Raw genomic sequence first — 17710 nt, forward strand, 5'->3', positions numbered from 1 at the left:
AGGGACGGAATGACCGTACGTGGGAGAGGACAGAGGGAGGATAGGTGTTTCGTAACCTGTTTTATTAGGACGCGTGGGTCAGAGGGTTAAGATAGGGTAAAAGGGGAAAGAGGTCACTAGATAGGAAAGAAGAGGTTGGGTTAAGAGAGGTGTCATTGTACATAGGTTACCGGGAGAAAAGGGTATTATGCAACCTTTTTTGTAGTTCCCTAGGGTCAGAGAGGGCTAGGATAGGGTGGGGGAGGGTAGACGGGAAAATAGGTCACTAGGATAGGATGGGATGGGTCGGGCTAAGAAAGAGAGGTTACTATACGTAGGAGGCCGACGGAGGGAGGAGCGGAGGGAAGGAGGGAGCAATCAATACGGACGGGTCGTCGTGAAGGACAAGGGAGGGAGAGTGACCATAACACATCTACATTTTCGCTCCCAAATGACATCTACCCCTTCCTTGAACTCTCCTCTAGCGTATTTCCCACAAGGATAACGCCATTGTCACGCTAGAGTCATCTGTCATGGCATAGGTAGGGCACTGGTTTAAAATTCGCGGGGCTGGGTGGGCTTGCGCGGTGGGAAGGGACGAGGGGAGGAAGGGCGTTTGAAGGAGAGTGGGGGCGATATAGAGCCGCGCCAGCCAGTGCCGGCACACAGCGTCGTCAGCCCTCAGACCCGTCGCATCAGGTACTGCTTCCCTCCGCTTCACACCAGCCCCGCCCAGCCCTGCTTTGTCCTACCTTTCACCCAACCCTTTCTTGCTTCCCACCGTGTGGCAGCCAGGTGTAATACGTTCGGGTGTTGGAACTTTAAAAATTAAGATCTGTTTTTAAAAGTGAAATTAATGCAGGTAAAATTCAGTGCCAGGCAGTTGGTGGGTGGATCAGTTGCAGAGGCAGGACGTGAAGCCGATATTCATTTTATACCGTGCCTCTGCTCCTAACACTGCCAGTTTGTGTTTTTATTGTACGGTTTTATAAAAATCTGCAAATCAAGATTGTTTTATCATACAATGACCCCGTGAAGGTCGTGCGGTTATTTACGGATTGTGCGTGCGCATGCCAACCCCCCCATCCCATATCCCCGCCCCTTCCTCTAGCCCTCCAGTCCATCCCACCCGGCCTGTTTCATCACTCTTACCTCACCCGTTATCTGCCTACAACACCCCTCAGATCCAGGTAACTGCAGGTGCTATACTGTGCACTTGATTTCCATTATCTGATACGGGGATTACTCAATGTAACTTCCACCCATAACCGCTGTGCGTCATGAACAATGAATGTTGGGAAAGTTGTGACACTGAAAGACTGTAGCAACATTAGGAAGATTTGTTATGGACGGTAATTTGACATCCGATGTAGAACGGTGAGGCAGGGCGACTGGCTTCATTTTAAACAGCAGGAGACTTGATAATGCTCTGTTGTAGTACTTGTCTGTCTAAAGGTGGCCTGGGGGACGCAGTTGCTTGTATTGATCGCTCAAGGTGAGGCAGCCTGAAGGTGAACTCTGTCTTGTGCTGTAAAAATTATCCAGAGCATTCAAGTTGGCAGTTTAACATGATTATTACAACTGAATTTAAATGTTGAAACATTGTCACAGATGAATTAGGGGCAGTGATGCACATCAGTTTTTTGGGGTTGCGTGCAGTAGGGTTGCGTCATTCATGCCAGACGTTATGGCAACTGCGGAGTTCCTGGTTTTTGTTTTTGTCATTATTCTTGATTCTTCTGTTTTTCCGCATCATAATATGGTCCTGCAATCCGGTACTGATAACGGTTTAGTCCGGGAATGATAGCAGCTGGCATGTTTTACTCTTTAAGTATTCTACCATGAATAACAAGGTCAGTTATTACAGAAATTCTGTTGATCCATATTTCTAACATGGTGAGACAAGGCAACTTGCGACCTACCTCTCGGTTGGGTGACTCGTGAGATGACACACTGCTTTACATGTCGGTCGTAATACCTCTTGCGTAGCGATTATTATGCACATCAAACTTCATTTTCTTCATGTATGGTCATGATGCAAACTGTCTAGATTAGAAAGATATAAATAGCGTACAAGAAAATTGTAGTGTAATAATAAGCAGAATAAATCGCAACTGATGCGGTGCTACGAAGCCTCCTGTCATTAATTCTGTGGCTCCGTCTCCCAACTGCGCGATGTCAGTGGGAAACCTCTTATCTAATCAGAGATAAGGTGTAAAATCCCCGGAAATGGGTAATTTTCCAAGTATATATCACCAAGCTTGCCTTAATATTCCCCAAAGCTGAAATAAAATTATGAACGGAGCATGTAACTTCTGTTTAATTTGAACACTAAGTAGCAATGGCAGAAGGCAAACTATGTTTCGTAATGCAAAGCCGATTATCCATTTTATTTTTGCCACCGGTAGGGTGGTACCTGGAAAACATTGTGATGCTGTTAGCCACTTCAATTTTTTTTTTCTTAATGTAGCCACTTTAAGAGGCGTTTCTTCAACTTATGAGAGAATGTTGAACTCGAGGGTTTTATTATAGCCTTCATTAACCCCTTCACTATCAGACGTCATCCCTAAACTGAATACCGGTGTGGCTGTATATATATATATATATATAATTTTTTTTTTTTTTTTTTTTTTGAATGGAGGACACCAGCAGTCTGATGTATGGATTTTTTCCCTCGTTAAAAAAAAAAAAAAAAATCCGTCTGGTTTTAGTCCCAACATAGCTAAAGCATGGCGGTTTTATGTACCCTATGAACACCACACCGTTTTATTCAGAGTAGGAGAGCCTTCATGCAGTAAAGGGATTAAGACTACCGTTATTACCCCCTCCCCTCACCCAGTTCGGAAGGCTTCATCGAAACCAAATTTACAGGAGCAAAAATACTCTGAAAAATCCAGCCTTAAATAATTTCATCTCTGTCGCCAACCTAGCCGAAGTGGGGTGTTGCTATGTGGTCGATTTGATAATGGAATGTATATTGTACAGTACATGCGCACAAATGTTCACTTGGGCAGACACATTCCTTTGCCCCTGCTATACCTAGTGTGTAGACGTGCAATGGGAAATTGTGTTAATCTTGAGGAAGTTATCGTACCCAGTGAATCAGATAGGTAATGTGTTGCTGTTGCGAATGCATACTATCGTTGAACTCTTCCAATGCATGTCCTGTATTTAAAACTCGTCAGTGGGTGCTCAAAATAGAACAGCAGGCTCTTCAGCGTAGTGTTCTGGTGAAGTTATATTTCCAAACGATGGATTCAGATCAGGAGACTTGTTAAACTGAGAAGTTAGATGTAACCTTCATTAACTCCGTAATTGCAAGATGTTGGAGACTAAGCAGCCCCTTAACTATTACTACAAGCCTCTTTTAAAATAATTGATATTGTCAGGGGATGGCATGAATTAGCCCAATCAAGAAGTCTTCGGGGTGAAGAGGGTAGGGAATGAGGGGAGCAGAGTGGTATAATTTTGTCCCCCCGGGCGTGGTATGGTGGCAGCTACAATGGCAGCGGTCAAGGACACTCAAGGTGATCCCAGACTAGCAGAGGTCGTAAGGGTCGTCTAGCTACGGGTTTGGGAGGTAAGGCGGCGGGAAGTTACAGAGGAGTGTGTCTAGGGGCTGCATTCTCATCAGTTCATATTTTCTATCACTGTTTAGCGATTTTGTGAATTAATCCCTGTTTTCGTTATTGATATTGACACTGCAATATTGCGTACAAGAACACTGCATATTAGCGTACCGGTACAGAAATAAACTGGTAAGGATAAGGTGCAAGTTGATGAGAATACTGGTCTTGGGGGCCGTCACTGTATTGCAGTGAAATATCACGTCCGGTATCGCTGGTTGTACTTTAGAGATGGAAGTTAATTCCCGCAATTTATGTTACGTAAGGTGAAGTGCAATGGAGATCTGCAGAGAGCCTGGCTTGTCTTTCCTTACGTGTTGGTGGTGTGAAATACAGATGAGTTTTGCTGGTGCATGTTATATACTGTGAATGTAGTTTTTTCGTGTAATATACCAGAAATAGTGGACGGGATATTGACAGTAGTGTACGGTAAGTAATGGAATTTTATACATATTTGAACCATAGGATCTGTGCTTCATCTGACTCGGAAGTGTTGTAAACATCCGCCTTGTTCGCTCAAGCGTTTGCTGGGGGCACGGTGGCTCAGTGGTAGAGCATCAAGCCCGTAATCGGTGGATCGCGAGTTCGAACCTCGCCCGGGGCTGCCGTGCCGGGAGTGGTACCGCGCTCCTGTAACCTAGCGGGGCTATATGATCCAATACAGGGTCTAGCTCGAGGGAACGCCATTTCTTCATTCAAGCGTTTGCTAGTGTTCATTTTCAGGGTGAACTCAGCTGAGAATGAGATGTCAGTGAAACATTACAAGATGTAGATGTCTGTTGGTTATATAGATTTGCTTTGTAAACTGGATTCGTGTGTCACCTCGAGATTAGGCCTCGTGCATTGCGGACATGCTTATTTGCAGTGTCATAATTATTTTGTCCTTGTGTTTAGCTTTGAATGTTGATAAATCAGACCAATCCAGAAACTGAAATGTATTAATTAATATTTGCATGTCGTCATAGATTTGTGTTAATTTACTTGAATCTGCCCAAACCCTATCCTACATTTGTTTCGAACTTTAATATTTGGCGCATGTGATCAAAGTGAACACGAGTTTGTGATTTACCTGTAGAACAGAACATAGCCTAGATTTAACACTTCTTAATCTCGATTCAGTTTCAAAGACGTATAACGTTTTTGGCCCTCATTTGGGTACGGGAGGTATAAAGTTAGTTCCATTAAATAATCTGTAATTTTAGTGTTTTCAGATCATTTATAGACTGGTAGAACCATTATTTAAAATATTGTACCAGGAAAATACAGGAGAGAAAATGTCAACCAATTAATTCAGTCAAGTATTTTCTGTTTTATTCTTGCTATTTCCAGATTATTTTAAGTTTTGAACAGACTTATAGAAGTGAATGTGTTACTGAAGGATGTACAGTATTTGACTTCTGCAGTTTAAAAAATCTCCATAGTTGAGCAAAATTGTCATATGATGGCTTGAATATCATAATGAGTAACATGTCATTGGCTTGAAGGAGTTAAAACACTTTGTTCATAGATATTGTATTGTCTGGACGTTGCTACTCTTCACCCTGCCCAAGGGTGGGAAAGGAGGTCTGGATGATGATGATGATGATTCACTTTAACCTTGACAGTTAAATTGCCATATATGTGACCTTTTGTATTCAGTAGTATGTTCCTGTCTTGAAATTGTGGGTGGGAAAAGTGGCGCTCAAACTCAAGGTTAAAGTGGAACACATTCGAGAACACAATGGAGTAGGGAGCCTTTTCTTTATGCCTCTTGTTTTGTCCATGGCAGATCCATCATGACCACCTACTTCAGCTACCCCGATGAGGCCCTGCAGAAGGAGCTCCGCAGGATTGCCAATGCCATCACTGCCCCAGGCAAAGGCATCCTGGCCGCTGACGAGTCCGTGTCTACCATGGGCAAGCGTCTGGCCGACATCGGTGTAGAGAATACTGACGAGAACCGACGCAAGTACCGCCAGCTGCTCTTCACGGCTGACAAGGTACAGTATTTAACTTCACATGTCAAGATCTGTTGTCAAATGTGTGATATTATCTCTCTCTCTCTCTCTCTCTCTCTCTCAGAAGTTTAGCCTGAAATGCCATATATACTCTGTTCCTTACATTGATCTAAATAGTTGCCCCCCCATCTTGACTGCCGAGTTATGACTGTATTAACACTAGAATGTGATGCAAATCATGAAGTACTACAGAAAGTATGTAGAGCCACAGTACAGTTTGTCTTTTTGTGCCACTGAGCTGCATGAAATAAACCCCTAGAGCATGGAAATGTGGGCCAAGTTAGTGATTGAACTGTAGTTTGTGAGCAGTAGCATAGACAGGCTTTCACAAATGGGAAAGGGAAGGCAAGTGGGGGTCAGGCTAAGCCCTATTCTGTGGGGGGAGGGTCAATATGCTTTGCTTCACAGTGTCCCAAGGGTCTGATGGGGCGGGGGGTGCCTGGGTTTCCCTTATAACGACGCCACTGTTCATGAGAGACCACAACATGAATTCTTTATATAGAATGCATTTAGTTCATGGGAGCTGTAGTCCTTATCTTATCCTGGCCCAGATTTTTGTCCTGTCTATCTATCTGTCTATCTACCTATCTATTGCCAGATGCCTCAATCCCGTACAGGGTGGCCACAAACAAATCGCCTCCACGTCACCGTGTCCCCCTCCATTTCACTGCCCTGCTCCCAACTCACACCCCCCTCCCTCATATACCTCTCCACTCCATCCCTCCATCTCATCCTCGACCTCCCCTTCCCTCTGCCCCCCTCCACCTCACTCACACTCTCCTCATCAGTCTCTCACCCTCAATCCTCTCCACATGGCCAAACCACCTCAGTGTGTTCCTCCTAACACTTCCTATCACATCCACATCCACACCACAATGCTTCTTTATATCCTCATTTGTTAGCCTGTCTCTCCATGGGACTCCACAAGCTCCTCTTAAATAGCTCATTTCCACTGCTCTCATTCTTGACTTGTGTCCTTTCAACAACGCCCAAGCTTCACTTCCATACGTTAGAGTTGGTATCACAATACTGGCATGTAGTACCTTTTTCACTTCCATGCTCACTTCTCTATTTCTTATCACTGCTTTCAAGGAACCAGCAACCTTTCTTCCTTGTTGTACCCTTTCAAGCACTTCACCTTCCAAACTTCCATCCTTACTCATCACACTCCCCAAGTACCTAAACGTACTCACATTTTCCATTCCCTCACCATCCAACCTCACTGTACATTCACTGCCTTTACCTATCTCAAAGACCATCACTTTATTCTTCCCTACATTCACCTTTAGATTCCGTTTCTTACACACTCTCCCAAACTCATCCACCAAGCCTTGCAGCTCCTGTTTGTCTTCACTTAACAATGCAGTATCATCTGCAAACAACAGTACAGGGTGTTTCCAAACACTACCCTCTCTCACTAGGGCCACTCCAACATCCACTGCCCTACCTTGTATCTCTTTTATTACCCCATCCATGTACAGACTGAACAACCATGGAGACATGACACATCCCTGTTTCAACCCAACCTTCAAAGAGAAAAATTCACTCAATTCACCTTCCACACGCACTGCAGCCTTAGTACCATCATACATACTCTTCACAGCATTCAGCAACTTCCCATCTACTCCATATATTCTTAATACTTTCCACAATCCTTGTCTGTCCACCCTGTCTTATGCTTTCTCCAAATCCATGAAGGCCGCATACAATTTCTTTCCCTTCTTTAGAAGCTTTTCCACTAAAGATCTAAGAATGAATATCTGATCTATACAACCTCTTCTCATCCTAAAGCCTCCCTGTTCTTCTCCAACTAATTCCTCTGTTATTTCCCTAACGCTGTCAATAAGTATCCTACCATACACTTTTCCTCCTACACTAAGAAGACAAATGCCTCTATAATTACCACACACTTCTTTTTTCCCTTTTCCTTTGTACAAGGGAATAATTATACCTGACTTCCAATCCTCCGGGACTCTACCTTCCTCCCAGGCCAATTTGCACATCTTCCACATCCATTCTACTACTATCTCTCCCCCATGCATCAGCATTTCACCACACACTCCATCAATTCCTGGGGCTTTCCCCAATTTGACTTTCTTCATTGCTTCCACAACTTCTGTCTCACTGATTTCTTCCTATCTACTCAGTGGCATCGTTATAAGGGAAACCAAGGCACCCCCCGCCCCATCAGACCCTTAGGACACTGTGAAGCAAAGCATATTGACCCCCCACACACACACACTAGGGCTTAGCTTGACTCCCACTTGCCTTCCCTTTCCCATTTGTGAAAGCCTGTCAATGCTACTGCTCACAAACTATAGTTCAGTCACTAACTTGGCTTATTTCACATACCTCAGTGGCTTAATGAGACATTACTACAGTTCTATGTCCATTCCATTGCACGTCTGTGTGACAGGCACCATATTCTAGTGTACGGAACAACTCGGTATTCAAGACAAAGATGACAATATAAGGCAGGTTAGAGTAAAAATGGTATAGTTTAGTAATTCAACACTTGACACTAGGGATGTTCCACAAAACTACCATGTTTAGTGAGGATTGTGTTCCAGCAAGATATATACTTTCATTAAAAAAATAAATAAGCACATTCAAGGCTGCAAATAAGTACCAAAATGGATTTTATGTTGTAACTGGATGCATCAGTATATACTATATGTTTAAGTCCATAAGCAAGTTAAGGGTACTGAATGATAATGATACTGTACACTGTCATTTTTGCTATGTGAGTTATCGTTCTTAACCATTCACAACACATCATGACTGCTTGACAGTGAATGATAGCTTGTTAAGTGAAATGTGTTCCTGGGCTGATTACCATAACAGCATATAGTGAAAAATGTATTAAGTGAATTTCTATAGCTCCCTCAGCTTAAGATTTGTTGATTCAAGCCGTAGCAGGTGCCCAGATGTTAGTAAAACAATGAAGATAATATTGTCAAGGATGCAGTAGTGATGATGATGATGATTAAACCAATAAAACAAAGTGTTATGAAACCTGCAGTAAAGATGATGAAGCAGGTAAATAATAAAGGTATTATAGTGAAGCCTGCAATATTGATGTAATGACTAAGCTAATACAGAGGTGTTATTGTGAATGCTGTGGAAGTGATGATAAATAAGTAAGCTAATAAATCACAGGTGTTATTATGAAGGCAGCACTAATGATGATAATGACTAGTAAAACAGAAGAGGTATCTTAAGACTGCAGTTGATGATGATGGCAGCTAAGCGAGCACAGGTACCGTATAACAATGAAGGTGTTGTTATGAAGGCTGCTATGGTGATGATAATGATTCATCTAACGTGTTTCTTCATGTCCTAGTCTGTGTCTGAGTACATCTCCGGTGTGATCCTGTTCCACGAGACTGTGTACCAGAAGTCCGATGACGGTACTTCCTTCATCCAGCTCATCAAGGAGAAGGGAATCATTCCAGGAATCAAGGTTAGTTACATCTCAGTCCTTGTAAACACTCATCTCAGTCATTGTCATCTTAAGAATAAGTTTATGAGGAGTTTGTATTTTAATCCCTCTGATCCGATGATGTAATGTACTGTACAGGAAACTCAGTTATCCAGCATAATTCTTCCAAGCCCTATGCCAGGTAAAGCAAAAAGCCAGATATTGCATAGTACCCCCCATTAGCTCAATATTTGACATCGAGACGGATTGCATTACAGTACTATCTGTCTCAGACCTTTATCCTTAAAACTTTCCCTTGAGTAAAAGATGAAAATTAAGCATAAAATACAATAAAGTAAACAGCTCTATTTGGCTACCATTTACGAGCCAGTTGATACGGCTCAACGCTGGATACTGCATAGAACCACCATTTACATCCGATTTCAGTGCTGGATATTGCATAATTTTGCCAGGATAAAGTAAAATATACAGTACTGAACATAACCACATTGAAGGGATTAATGTGAATAATGTACAGGATAGCATAAACAGTAATATAAAACTGTATCAAATGTGATGTGGAGGTTGTCACCCATAGGCACACAGTATGTTTGAAAGTTTGTCCTATAATGTACAAGATGAGAAGTTAAGCATTTATTCTCATGCACTTAGAAGACCTTCTACAGTAGAACCTATTACATAACAATTTATTATGCATAATACACTATAGTACAATATTTCTGTTGCAGTTTACATCTTTTTATATTGCCATAGATTGCTGAAATAAAGAAATGTATTGACTCACCAGATAAAGAAGTAAACAGGTAAGGGTGGGGTGTAAGGGAGCCTCCTCATTTGATGACAATACAGGCTGTATTGTAACCATAGTTGTGTTGTGCAGGTTGACAAGGGTGTGGTGCCACTGATGGGGTCTGAGGGCGAGAGCACCACCCAAGGCTTGGACGACCTGTCACAGCGCTGTGCTCAGTATAAGAAGGACGGCTGTGACTTTGCCAAGTGGCGCTGTGTCCTCAAGATTGGCAAGAACACCCCCAGCTACCAGGGCATGCTTGAGAACGCTAATGTCTTGGCTCGCTATGCCTCCATCTGCCAAATGAACGGTCTTGTCCCCATTGTTGAGCCTGAGGTGAGGGGATGCACCAATCTTATATCAACATTTATTAATCCCATAAATCACAGATTATACAGTATTGTACTGTCTTTAACTCCTCCACGCAGGCAAAAAAAAAAATTACGAAGTGTAACTCACAGGCCGGCATATTTTGAGGAAAATAAAGTGTCTTGAAAATCATTTTAATGTTATAAATATATTAGGGTATGTTCTAAAAAGGAAAGGAATGAATAGCGTCATCAGCATCACTTGGCACACATTCACTACGATCAGTATGTTCGTCCTCTGAGTATTCAAAGTCAGCGTTAATCAAATTTGCTAACTTCTGATTTATTTCAGTTAATGTATCCAATATCCTTGTTTTTTTTTTTTTTTTTTTTTTTTTTGTTTTTTTTATAGCTGAGACTATAGGCACTGGGCAGCCTGGGATGCATGGCATGGTCAGAGCATCTACCAGTCACAGTGGGTGGTGGAGGGGAGCAGGCATGAGAGTTTGAAGGTTGTGGACCGTCCTTAACAACAGCATGACGATGACTGAGGCCCCTCAAGGCGGGCTGGTCAGTCACAGTGGGCAGGAGCGTGGCTGGGAACATCCCAGTGTTGCCATACAGCCTGTAGTTTCCACGCCATTATACAAAACAAAGTGGGAAACAAAAATGTAATACAGTATTACATGAGCCTCACTGCCTTAAACACTTACGATATTACGTGAGCCGCTGCTGAGGGGTTAAGACCTCTGGTATTGTTACACTATCAATACAGTAGTATCCAAATGATATCAGAGTATATCATGCTCGTGAATCATCTGGATAATGCTTACGGCACAATAACGAAACACATGCTTCACCATAAAGTTACGGTATTATTATTATTATTATTATTATTATTATTATTATTATTATTATTATTATCCCCCCTCCCCTGCCTCTAAAGCCCACAGTCAATTACGAAATTATTTACTTCAAGTTCCAGTGCTACTTATAGAGCTAATAAACTAGTTCCCACCAGTTTACTCTGTTAGTTGTTTGGAAAGTGCTGTGGTATTGTGGAATATATTTCAAAAGTTATTATGAGAACTTCCTGTAATCATTGTAATCATCCTGTCAGTTCATTGCAGCTCAGAGGCCTATCTGACCCATGCTTCGTGAAAAACAGACACTGAGCTGAAAATGAATGGATATCCTTGCCATTTATGTAAGACCTTGATGGAGAGCTGCTGTGGTAATGGTGCTTGTGGTTCCCAGGTGCTTCCCGATGGTGAACATGACCTTGACCGTGCCCAGAAGGTGACTGAGACTGTGCTGGCTTTCGTTTACAAGGCACTTAACGATCACCACGTCTTCCTGGAGGGCACACTGCTCAAGCCCAACATGGTCACTGCTGGACAGTCTTGCCCCAAGAAGTACACCCCTGAGGAAGTTGCAAAGGTGAGTTTTGATGCTGTAACTGTATCTCTTCCTTGAAAAGGCCCTTCCCAGAGAGACATGAGTAGACCTAGCTAGACTGCAATGTTGCCATGACCCTTCCATCCTTCAGTACCAATACAAAATACAGTTCACAAACAGTCCACTAGACCTATGCCTTCACCATAAAGCAACCACTCCCGTCACAACATATTCACCTCCTGTACCTCATTTTCACAGCTCATTCTGTTAACATAACCACAGCAAAAGAGTTTTCAGTTCATTCAGCTGAAGTAGCCAATTTTCCACAGTCTGCTGTAGTAGGTTTATATTCAAATTATTCTGAAACCATAGCAACAGTCTTTCCTTACCATTTTCATCCCAATGTTGATGTAAAGTATACCATACCTATAAAAAAGAAAAAAAAAAAAAGTTGTGAATAATATCTTTTGCACATTCTCAGACTCCAATTATCAGCAAAACAGCTAAATTACTAATAAACCAGCCTGGAAGTTATTATGGTATGGTATATATATATATATATATATATATATATATATATATATATATAATAGCTACTGCTGACAGAAACTACAGTAAAACCTCGATATAACGGACTTCATTAGACTGGAATTTGCTTTTATCAGAATTAAGGAGCTTCCGGACTGAATTCTTATATGTTGGAAAAAGTCCGATAAAGCCACAAACAATCTGACCTGCCTGACCACTTCAGCTATATTCACTACAGTAAGGTAAATAAAAGACATGTTTATCAATGTATGGTACAGCATTATTATATATATTATACGATTTGATTATTGTAGTGGTTGTATAATACAGTACAGTACTGCCTGGTAGTGAAAGCAGTTTAAAAACTGTTGGTGTGATCCGAACTACAGTAATATCTGATATATCGGAAAAAGTCCGGGTTAGCAAGGGGAAGTCTGGATGTCACTTTTATTGGAATTCTGCTTTTTTCGGAATGGCCTGGGCCCCAATCAGTCTGTTACAGTGAGGTTTTACTGTACTGGTAAAATTTCTTCATCTCTGTCATAGGATCCAAAAATAGGAATCTGAAAACCTGAAAATAGGACTGTCAACAGTTCACTGCAAAATGAACAGTGCACTAATTCACCCATTACACAACCCCTCAGAATGCTCAGCTCCACCTTGCCAACAAACCCTCCAAACAAAAGTATGTGTTTCATAATATCAGAAGGATGGAGGCGCTTGTGTCAGCAGCCTAATAATAGAAAGGGCTCATCACCTTATGATTCTGTGGTTTTGCATTTCATAACATCTTAAGCATTCTTGACTTCCACATCAGAGTCTCTGCAGTTACAAACATATCACATGAAATTACTTGGTCCCATCCACACTGTCAGAATTTCCAGTAGACATTCAACGTGCTAGGAACAGTTTTCCGCAGGGTATCAGAGAAGAGACATTCTGCCCCATACCACACTCCATTAACCCCACTCTCACCTAGTTCCCACCCTGATCTCATCTACCCAGGAACTTCATCCTCATGTACTGTATATTTATCAACCATAAGAACACCACACACCAGTACCTGTCTGTCACTCAGATGCATGTCTTTAACCACTTGGTCAAACACCACTCCAGCCCCGCAATTGCCCCACTACCAAGTTCCAACACAATCAGTCTTTACATTGATAAGCAGCCCCAACCCTCCATCCACGTTACACATCCTCCTCCTCATCATCATCTTCATATTTTCCCCATCAAAGATGGACTGAGGTAGAGTCCAGAAAACAAGCAGAGAAAGCACATGCATTATCCATTTTCTTCTCTTTCATCTTGCCTTATGTTTATTCCAGTCTGCCAGTAGTGCAAATATTTCCTTTGTTTGCCACACATGCTGTTTTCATAACAGTACCTCCCACTGGAGATGCTTTCTCTAACCCATCCCACTAGGAGATGCCATCATTAAACTCTCCTGTAATGCAAATAATAACCTCTTCACACCTTTATCTCATCCGCAGTATTATACAAAGAAATACTACTGCTAAACCATTTCACACCAGTATTGTATTAGGTGATGCCACTACCAAACTGTGTAATATGCAATATGTTAAAATATTACTGCATTACTCCCTTGTAGTTTATATCAGAATTGTGCAAAAGAATACTATTACTGGTGATAGGTGGGGGTGCTCACTACCCACTCACTCGATGTAGTACTGCTCTTTGGTGACTGCCCATTCCTCTATTCCTTCCTTCTCTCCATCCTTCCTCTTCTGTCTTTCTTTCCTCTTCCTTTTGTCTGCAGGTGACTACAATGAGTGACTAGCCAGATGGTTTCCTGTACACCAGGAGACCATTTACTACACTGGGTGGTAACCTTATATTCTGTAATCAAATTATGGTGCCTTTTGGTTTAGGGGATAATTAATGCACTCCAATCGGATTGAGCCGGTGCACGTTTACCGTATATCCAAGGGATGGTTGGGGTTTATTGCTCACCTAATGCCACTCAAGGATGAGTAAGGCTGATCACTTTCATCTTAAATGTCAGGACCGATTTGCCTAACTCAGGGCTTAGATGATGTTGATGAATACCATTTGTAGGCCCTCATAATTTTCCCTGCTGAAGGATGATGATGATGCAGAGATATTTCTTCTCTGATGTGCCAAGTGATTTTTCCTAAAAGCCCAATTTTTCCTATAATATGCAGTAGAACCTCATTAATTCAACATGATTGGCACTGTAGCTTTGACAAAATAACAGGTTTCCTGAATTTAAAACAAAAACAAAAAAATGCAAAAAACTCCACTTGTAAGTTTGTATTATTCATTGTTCAGGATATGCCAACATACACACACTTTATTTTGTGTATTATTGTGTGCAGTTCCAGTGTTATTTTACACCAGAATGTGGTGCTTAAATGACAGATAAGTGTATACAGGTACTTTAGTGTAGCCTACAATGCTGCATTTTTGGCTTTGGTACAGCACTTTTGGTAGTGCTGAATTTAAATTTTCTAGCAACTTAATAATTTTTGGCTCTGCCAGTTTTGCTGTCTGACCAAATTGAATCTAGTGTTTAAATTCTAAAAAATCATAAATAGCAGAAGTAGGCAGAATTTCAGTGTATTGGATGCCAAGTTGTCAAGTTTCTACTGTATAGAGAAATCAACCATAGAACTTTGTATGTACCCTAACAAAACCATAATCTTTCCCATTTTGCAGGCAACTGTGGTGGCTTTGTCCCGCACCATGCCAGCTGCTGTCCCAGGTGTCACCTTCCTCTCTGGTGGCCAGTCTGAGGAGGAAGCATCTGTTCATCTGGATGCCATTAACAAGTGCACAGTGGCCAAGAAGCCCTGGGCCCTCACCTTCAGCTATGGCCGAGCTCTCCAGGCCTCCGTGCTCAGGGCGTGGGGCGGTAAGGATGAGAATGTCAAGGGTGGTCAGGACGAGCTCATGAAGAGGGCCAAGGTAGGTCTGGGTTTGACTTTTAGTTTGGTAGCACAGTATGTATTGGGGTAGTTTACCGGTGTTATGTTAGGCAGCTGCTAATTTACAAGTATTGTATCATTGTGAAACAGCATGCAGTCATTAAACACAAGTTTATTTCCATTGCATAGATTTTGTGAGTGTATTTCAGAATGCATAGAAGTACAGTACATGAAGTTATGTGACTGACAGTCCGGTAGTGTTAGTTCAAGAGTGGATGACTATACTGTATATTTATGAAGGTAAACCACGTGTTAAGTGTGGTTGGTGGAGGATTAGTGCCCCTCCCTGTAAAACAATTAACTCTAAGCCCTTGACCACCCCGTTTGGGATACATGGCGTCTGGCAATGAATGAATGAAATGAATTCAGGTTTTGCAAATGTTTTGTAATAAGCTATTTTCTATGCTTTACAAGAACTAGCTATTTAGGTTAAGAAATGAATTGCAGAACTGTATTGTACTATAATACACTATAATTTGGTAAATTTCATTTTATTTTTTATTTTATTTATTTTTTTAAGCATTCATAAACTCAGTGATTTCAGCTTGCAGATAATTGAAAAATATTAGAAAATTATTTGGCATAGGCACTGTAGCCTGAGTTTTGTGGATCTTGCTTTTCAGGCCAACAGTGAAGCTGCCCTTGGCAAGTATCAATGGGGCTCCTGCAAGGGCTTTGCTGGTGACACTGGTCTCTTCATCAAGGACCATGCCTACTAGACACCAGATCACACTCATGACCTGAGATGGTTCACTCCTGTATCACATCAGAACAGTTTTTCACGGCGGGGTATTGATTACTGTGCCACTTCATCTAAATTAACAATGTCATCTAAGTTAACATTAGCCTTACCATATCCTTGGACTTATTTCTAGTTTATGGAAGTTATTACAGTCTAGAAAAACAGGTAAATGGTAATGAAGACTGGTATTCAACTGGGGTATTAATGAATGGGAGCAGGTGAAACCAGCACGGAGGAAACCATATACTAGCTAGTTTTCTCCATTCCATAGTATCTCATAATTTAGATGCATCCAGCGTCAGTTGTCACGTGTGCTATAGCTTCTCCTTTTCCAGCAGATAAAAGGCTCGGAGATCACAACAAATGTGCTGTGACTTGATAAATGACCATACAATCAACCTGTGGAGGATAAGGCTATCATCTATATGGTCTCCGAGTCTTTTACACATAGTTACACAGGTATGGAAAAAAATATAACACCATAGAGTTCATAATTGACCTGTATTTTATGTCCAGTGTAATAAAAGATTGTGTGTGTGGTGTTTGCTGAGGGCAGATAACAGAGGCAGGCAAAAGACAGACTCAACCAGCCGCTTCTGGCTGTTGTTGAAGCAGTGTCTGTGCGGGAGATGAGATTTGTGTATATTTGTACATTGGTCTGGAGCGTGTAAGTTATATTGTTGATCTTCATGTTATGTTTCAGTTAGCCTATCATTCACCAGGAACTTTTTAGTATTTATCGCAGTCTGGGGCAATATAATATATTGACAGCACCTTAAAGTGTTCATACATCCAAGTTACCAAATATTTCTGCTATACAGTGTATTTAGCTAATCAAAATAATATTGCACTTTTAAACCAGTGATGATGCACATATGTTCTAAATTGCAGGCCAATAGCATGTTGCATAATGTGATCCTTGAAACAGCATACTTTATCAATAAATACTGAAAACTTCTTTGTGTGTGGTGTGTGAATTCATTGTCTTTGTTGATGACAGGATGTTATTTAAGATGGGAGTTGGGAATGTATGGGATGATATAAAGTAATAAATGATTTATGTTTCATTGTCTGTCAGTTACTTTTATCAGATATTGCCTCCACTGTCACATGCATCACACTTCCTCCAACCGACACCCCATCCCATTCATGGTTCACCAGGTCGGGGAAGGATTAACTTTGGCTATCATTCCTTCTGAGGAGGTCATCCTGCAGTGGGCCTATAAACAATTAAGATTTCCAGCATGTGCCATAATGTAATATTGTGTATCTGATCCACACATCTCGCATCACCTCATTTATCACTAAATATTTTAATGCCTGTCTAAGCTTTTCCTTCATTATTTGTCCATATAACTACCTACTGCACTTAGACTTTGCAGGAATTTTTGCAGTCACTCATGACATCTTTATTGTTATAAAAGGGCCCAGTCAAACCCTTCAACACTACCAGTACAATTCCTTTCATCCAGACTTTGCCATATTTCCCAAAATAGCTGCTCTGAACACATTATTGAGTGAGGCACCACATAACCTTGTGGAGTTTGCTACTACTATGATCTTAGTATTCATATTATTATTTTTGTTTTCGTTTCAGCTTCATAAGGTACCGTAACATTGATCAATTATCATTGGGCTAAACTCCTAGTTACATTCCTAAACTTGCGCACCTTTTCCCAAAACTTATTTGAATGGAATTTGCCGTGCACCTTGGAATCTGCTTTCATAATTCTTTTTGCTAATGACTGAAGATACTCATGCACCAATGGTAGGGTAACTAAAAAAATTAAGAGTTATTTTACCATGCTTGCACCCAACATTGTTATTCCTTTTATTCATTCGAAACCATTTTTTTGTATCCTGCTCATCAAATTGTTCCATTTCTCTTCCACTTAATTTTCTGCTACATTTCATTCTTCTGGGAGGCA

General features: G+C 41.3%; 1 protein-coding gene across 2 annotated transcripts; it reads left to right on the top strand.

Annotated features, from left to right (window-relative positions):
* Window positions 1-615: 615 nt before the first annotated feature.
* On the top strand, window positions 616-16847 carry Ald1 (fructose-bisphosphate aldolase). Of its 2 annotated transcripts, none has more exons than XM_080270489.1 (7): window positions 616-678; window positions 5374-5584; window positions 8946-9065; window positions 9925-10170; window positions 11400-11582; window positions 14772-15020; window positions 15664-16847. In XM_080270489.1, exons 2-7 carry the CDS (start codon window positions 5381-5383, stop codon window positions 15757-15759), a joined length of 1098 nt encoding a protein of 365 aa, XP_080126615.1. In that variant the 5' UTR covers window positions 616-678; window positions 5374-5380; the 3' UTR covers window positions 15760-16847. The 2 variants fall into 2 exon arrangements, with proteins under 2 accessions (XP_080126615.1, XP_080126616.1); XM_080270490.1 differs by lacking the exon at window positions 616-678 and adding an exon at window positions 1034-1169.
* The last annotated feature ends 863 nt before the right edge of the window (window positions 16848-17710 follow it).

The sequence above is a fragment of the Coenobita brevimanus genome, chromosome 5 (assembly GCF_032717465.1).
Source record: "Coenobita brevimanus isolate Jiangsu-jjx chromosome 5, ASM3271746v2, whole genome shotgun sequence".
Taxonomy (NCBI): domain Eukaryota; kingdom Metazoa; phylum Arthropoda; class Malacostraca; order Decapoda; family Coenobitidae; genus Coenobita; species Coenobita brevimanus.

Coding starts and splice junctions, on each gene's coding strand:
- Ald1 (XM_080270489.1), top strand. CDS start 5,381: ATGACCACCTACTTCAGCTACCCCGATGAGGCCCTGCAGAAGGAGCTC. Junction 9,066..9,924: donor GAATCATTCCAGGAATCAAG/GTTAGTTACATC, acceptor TGTGTTGTGCAG/GTTGACAAGGGTGTGGTGCC. Junction 10,171..11,399: donor TCCCCATTGTTGAGCCTGAG/GTGAGGGGATGC, acceptor TGTGGTTCCCAG/GTGCTTCCCGATGGTGAACA.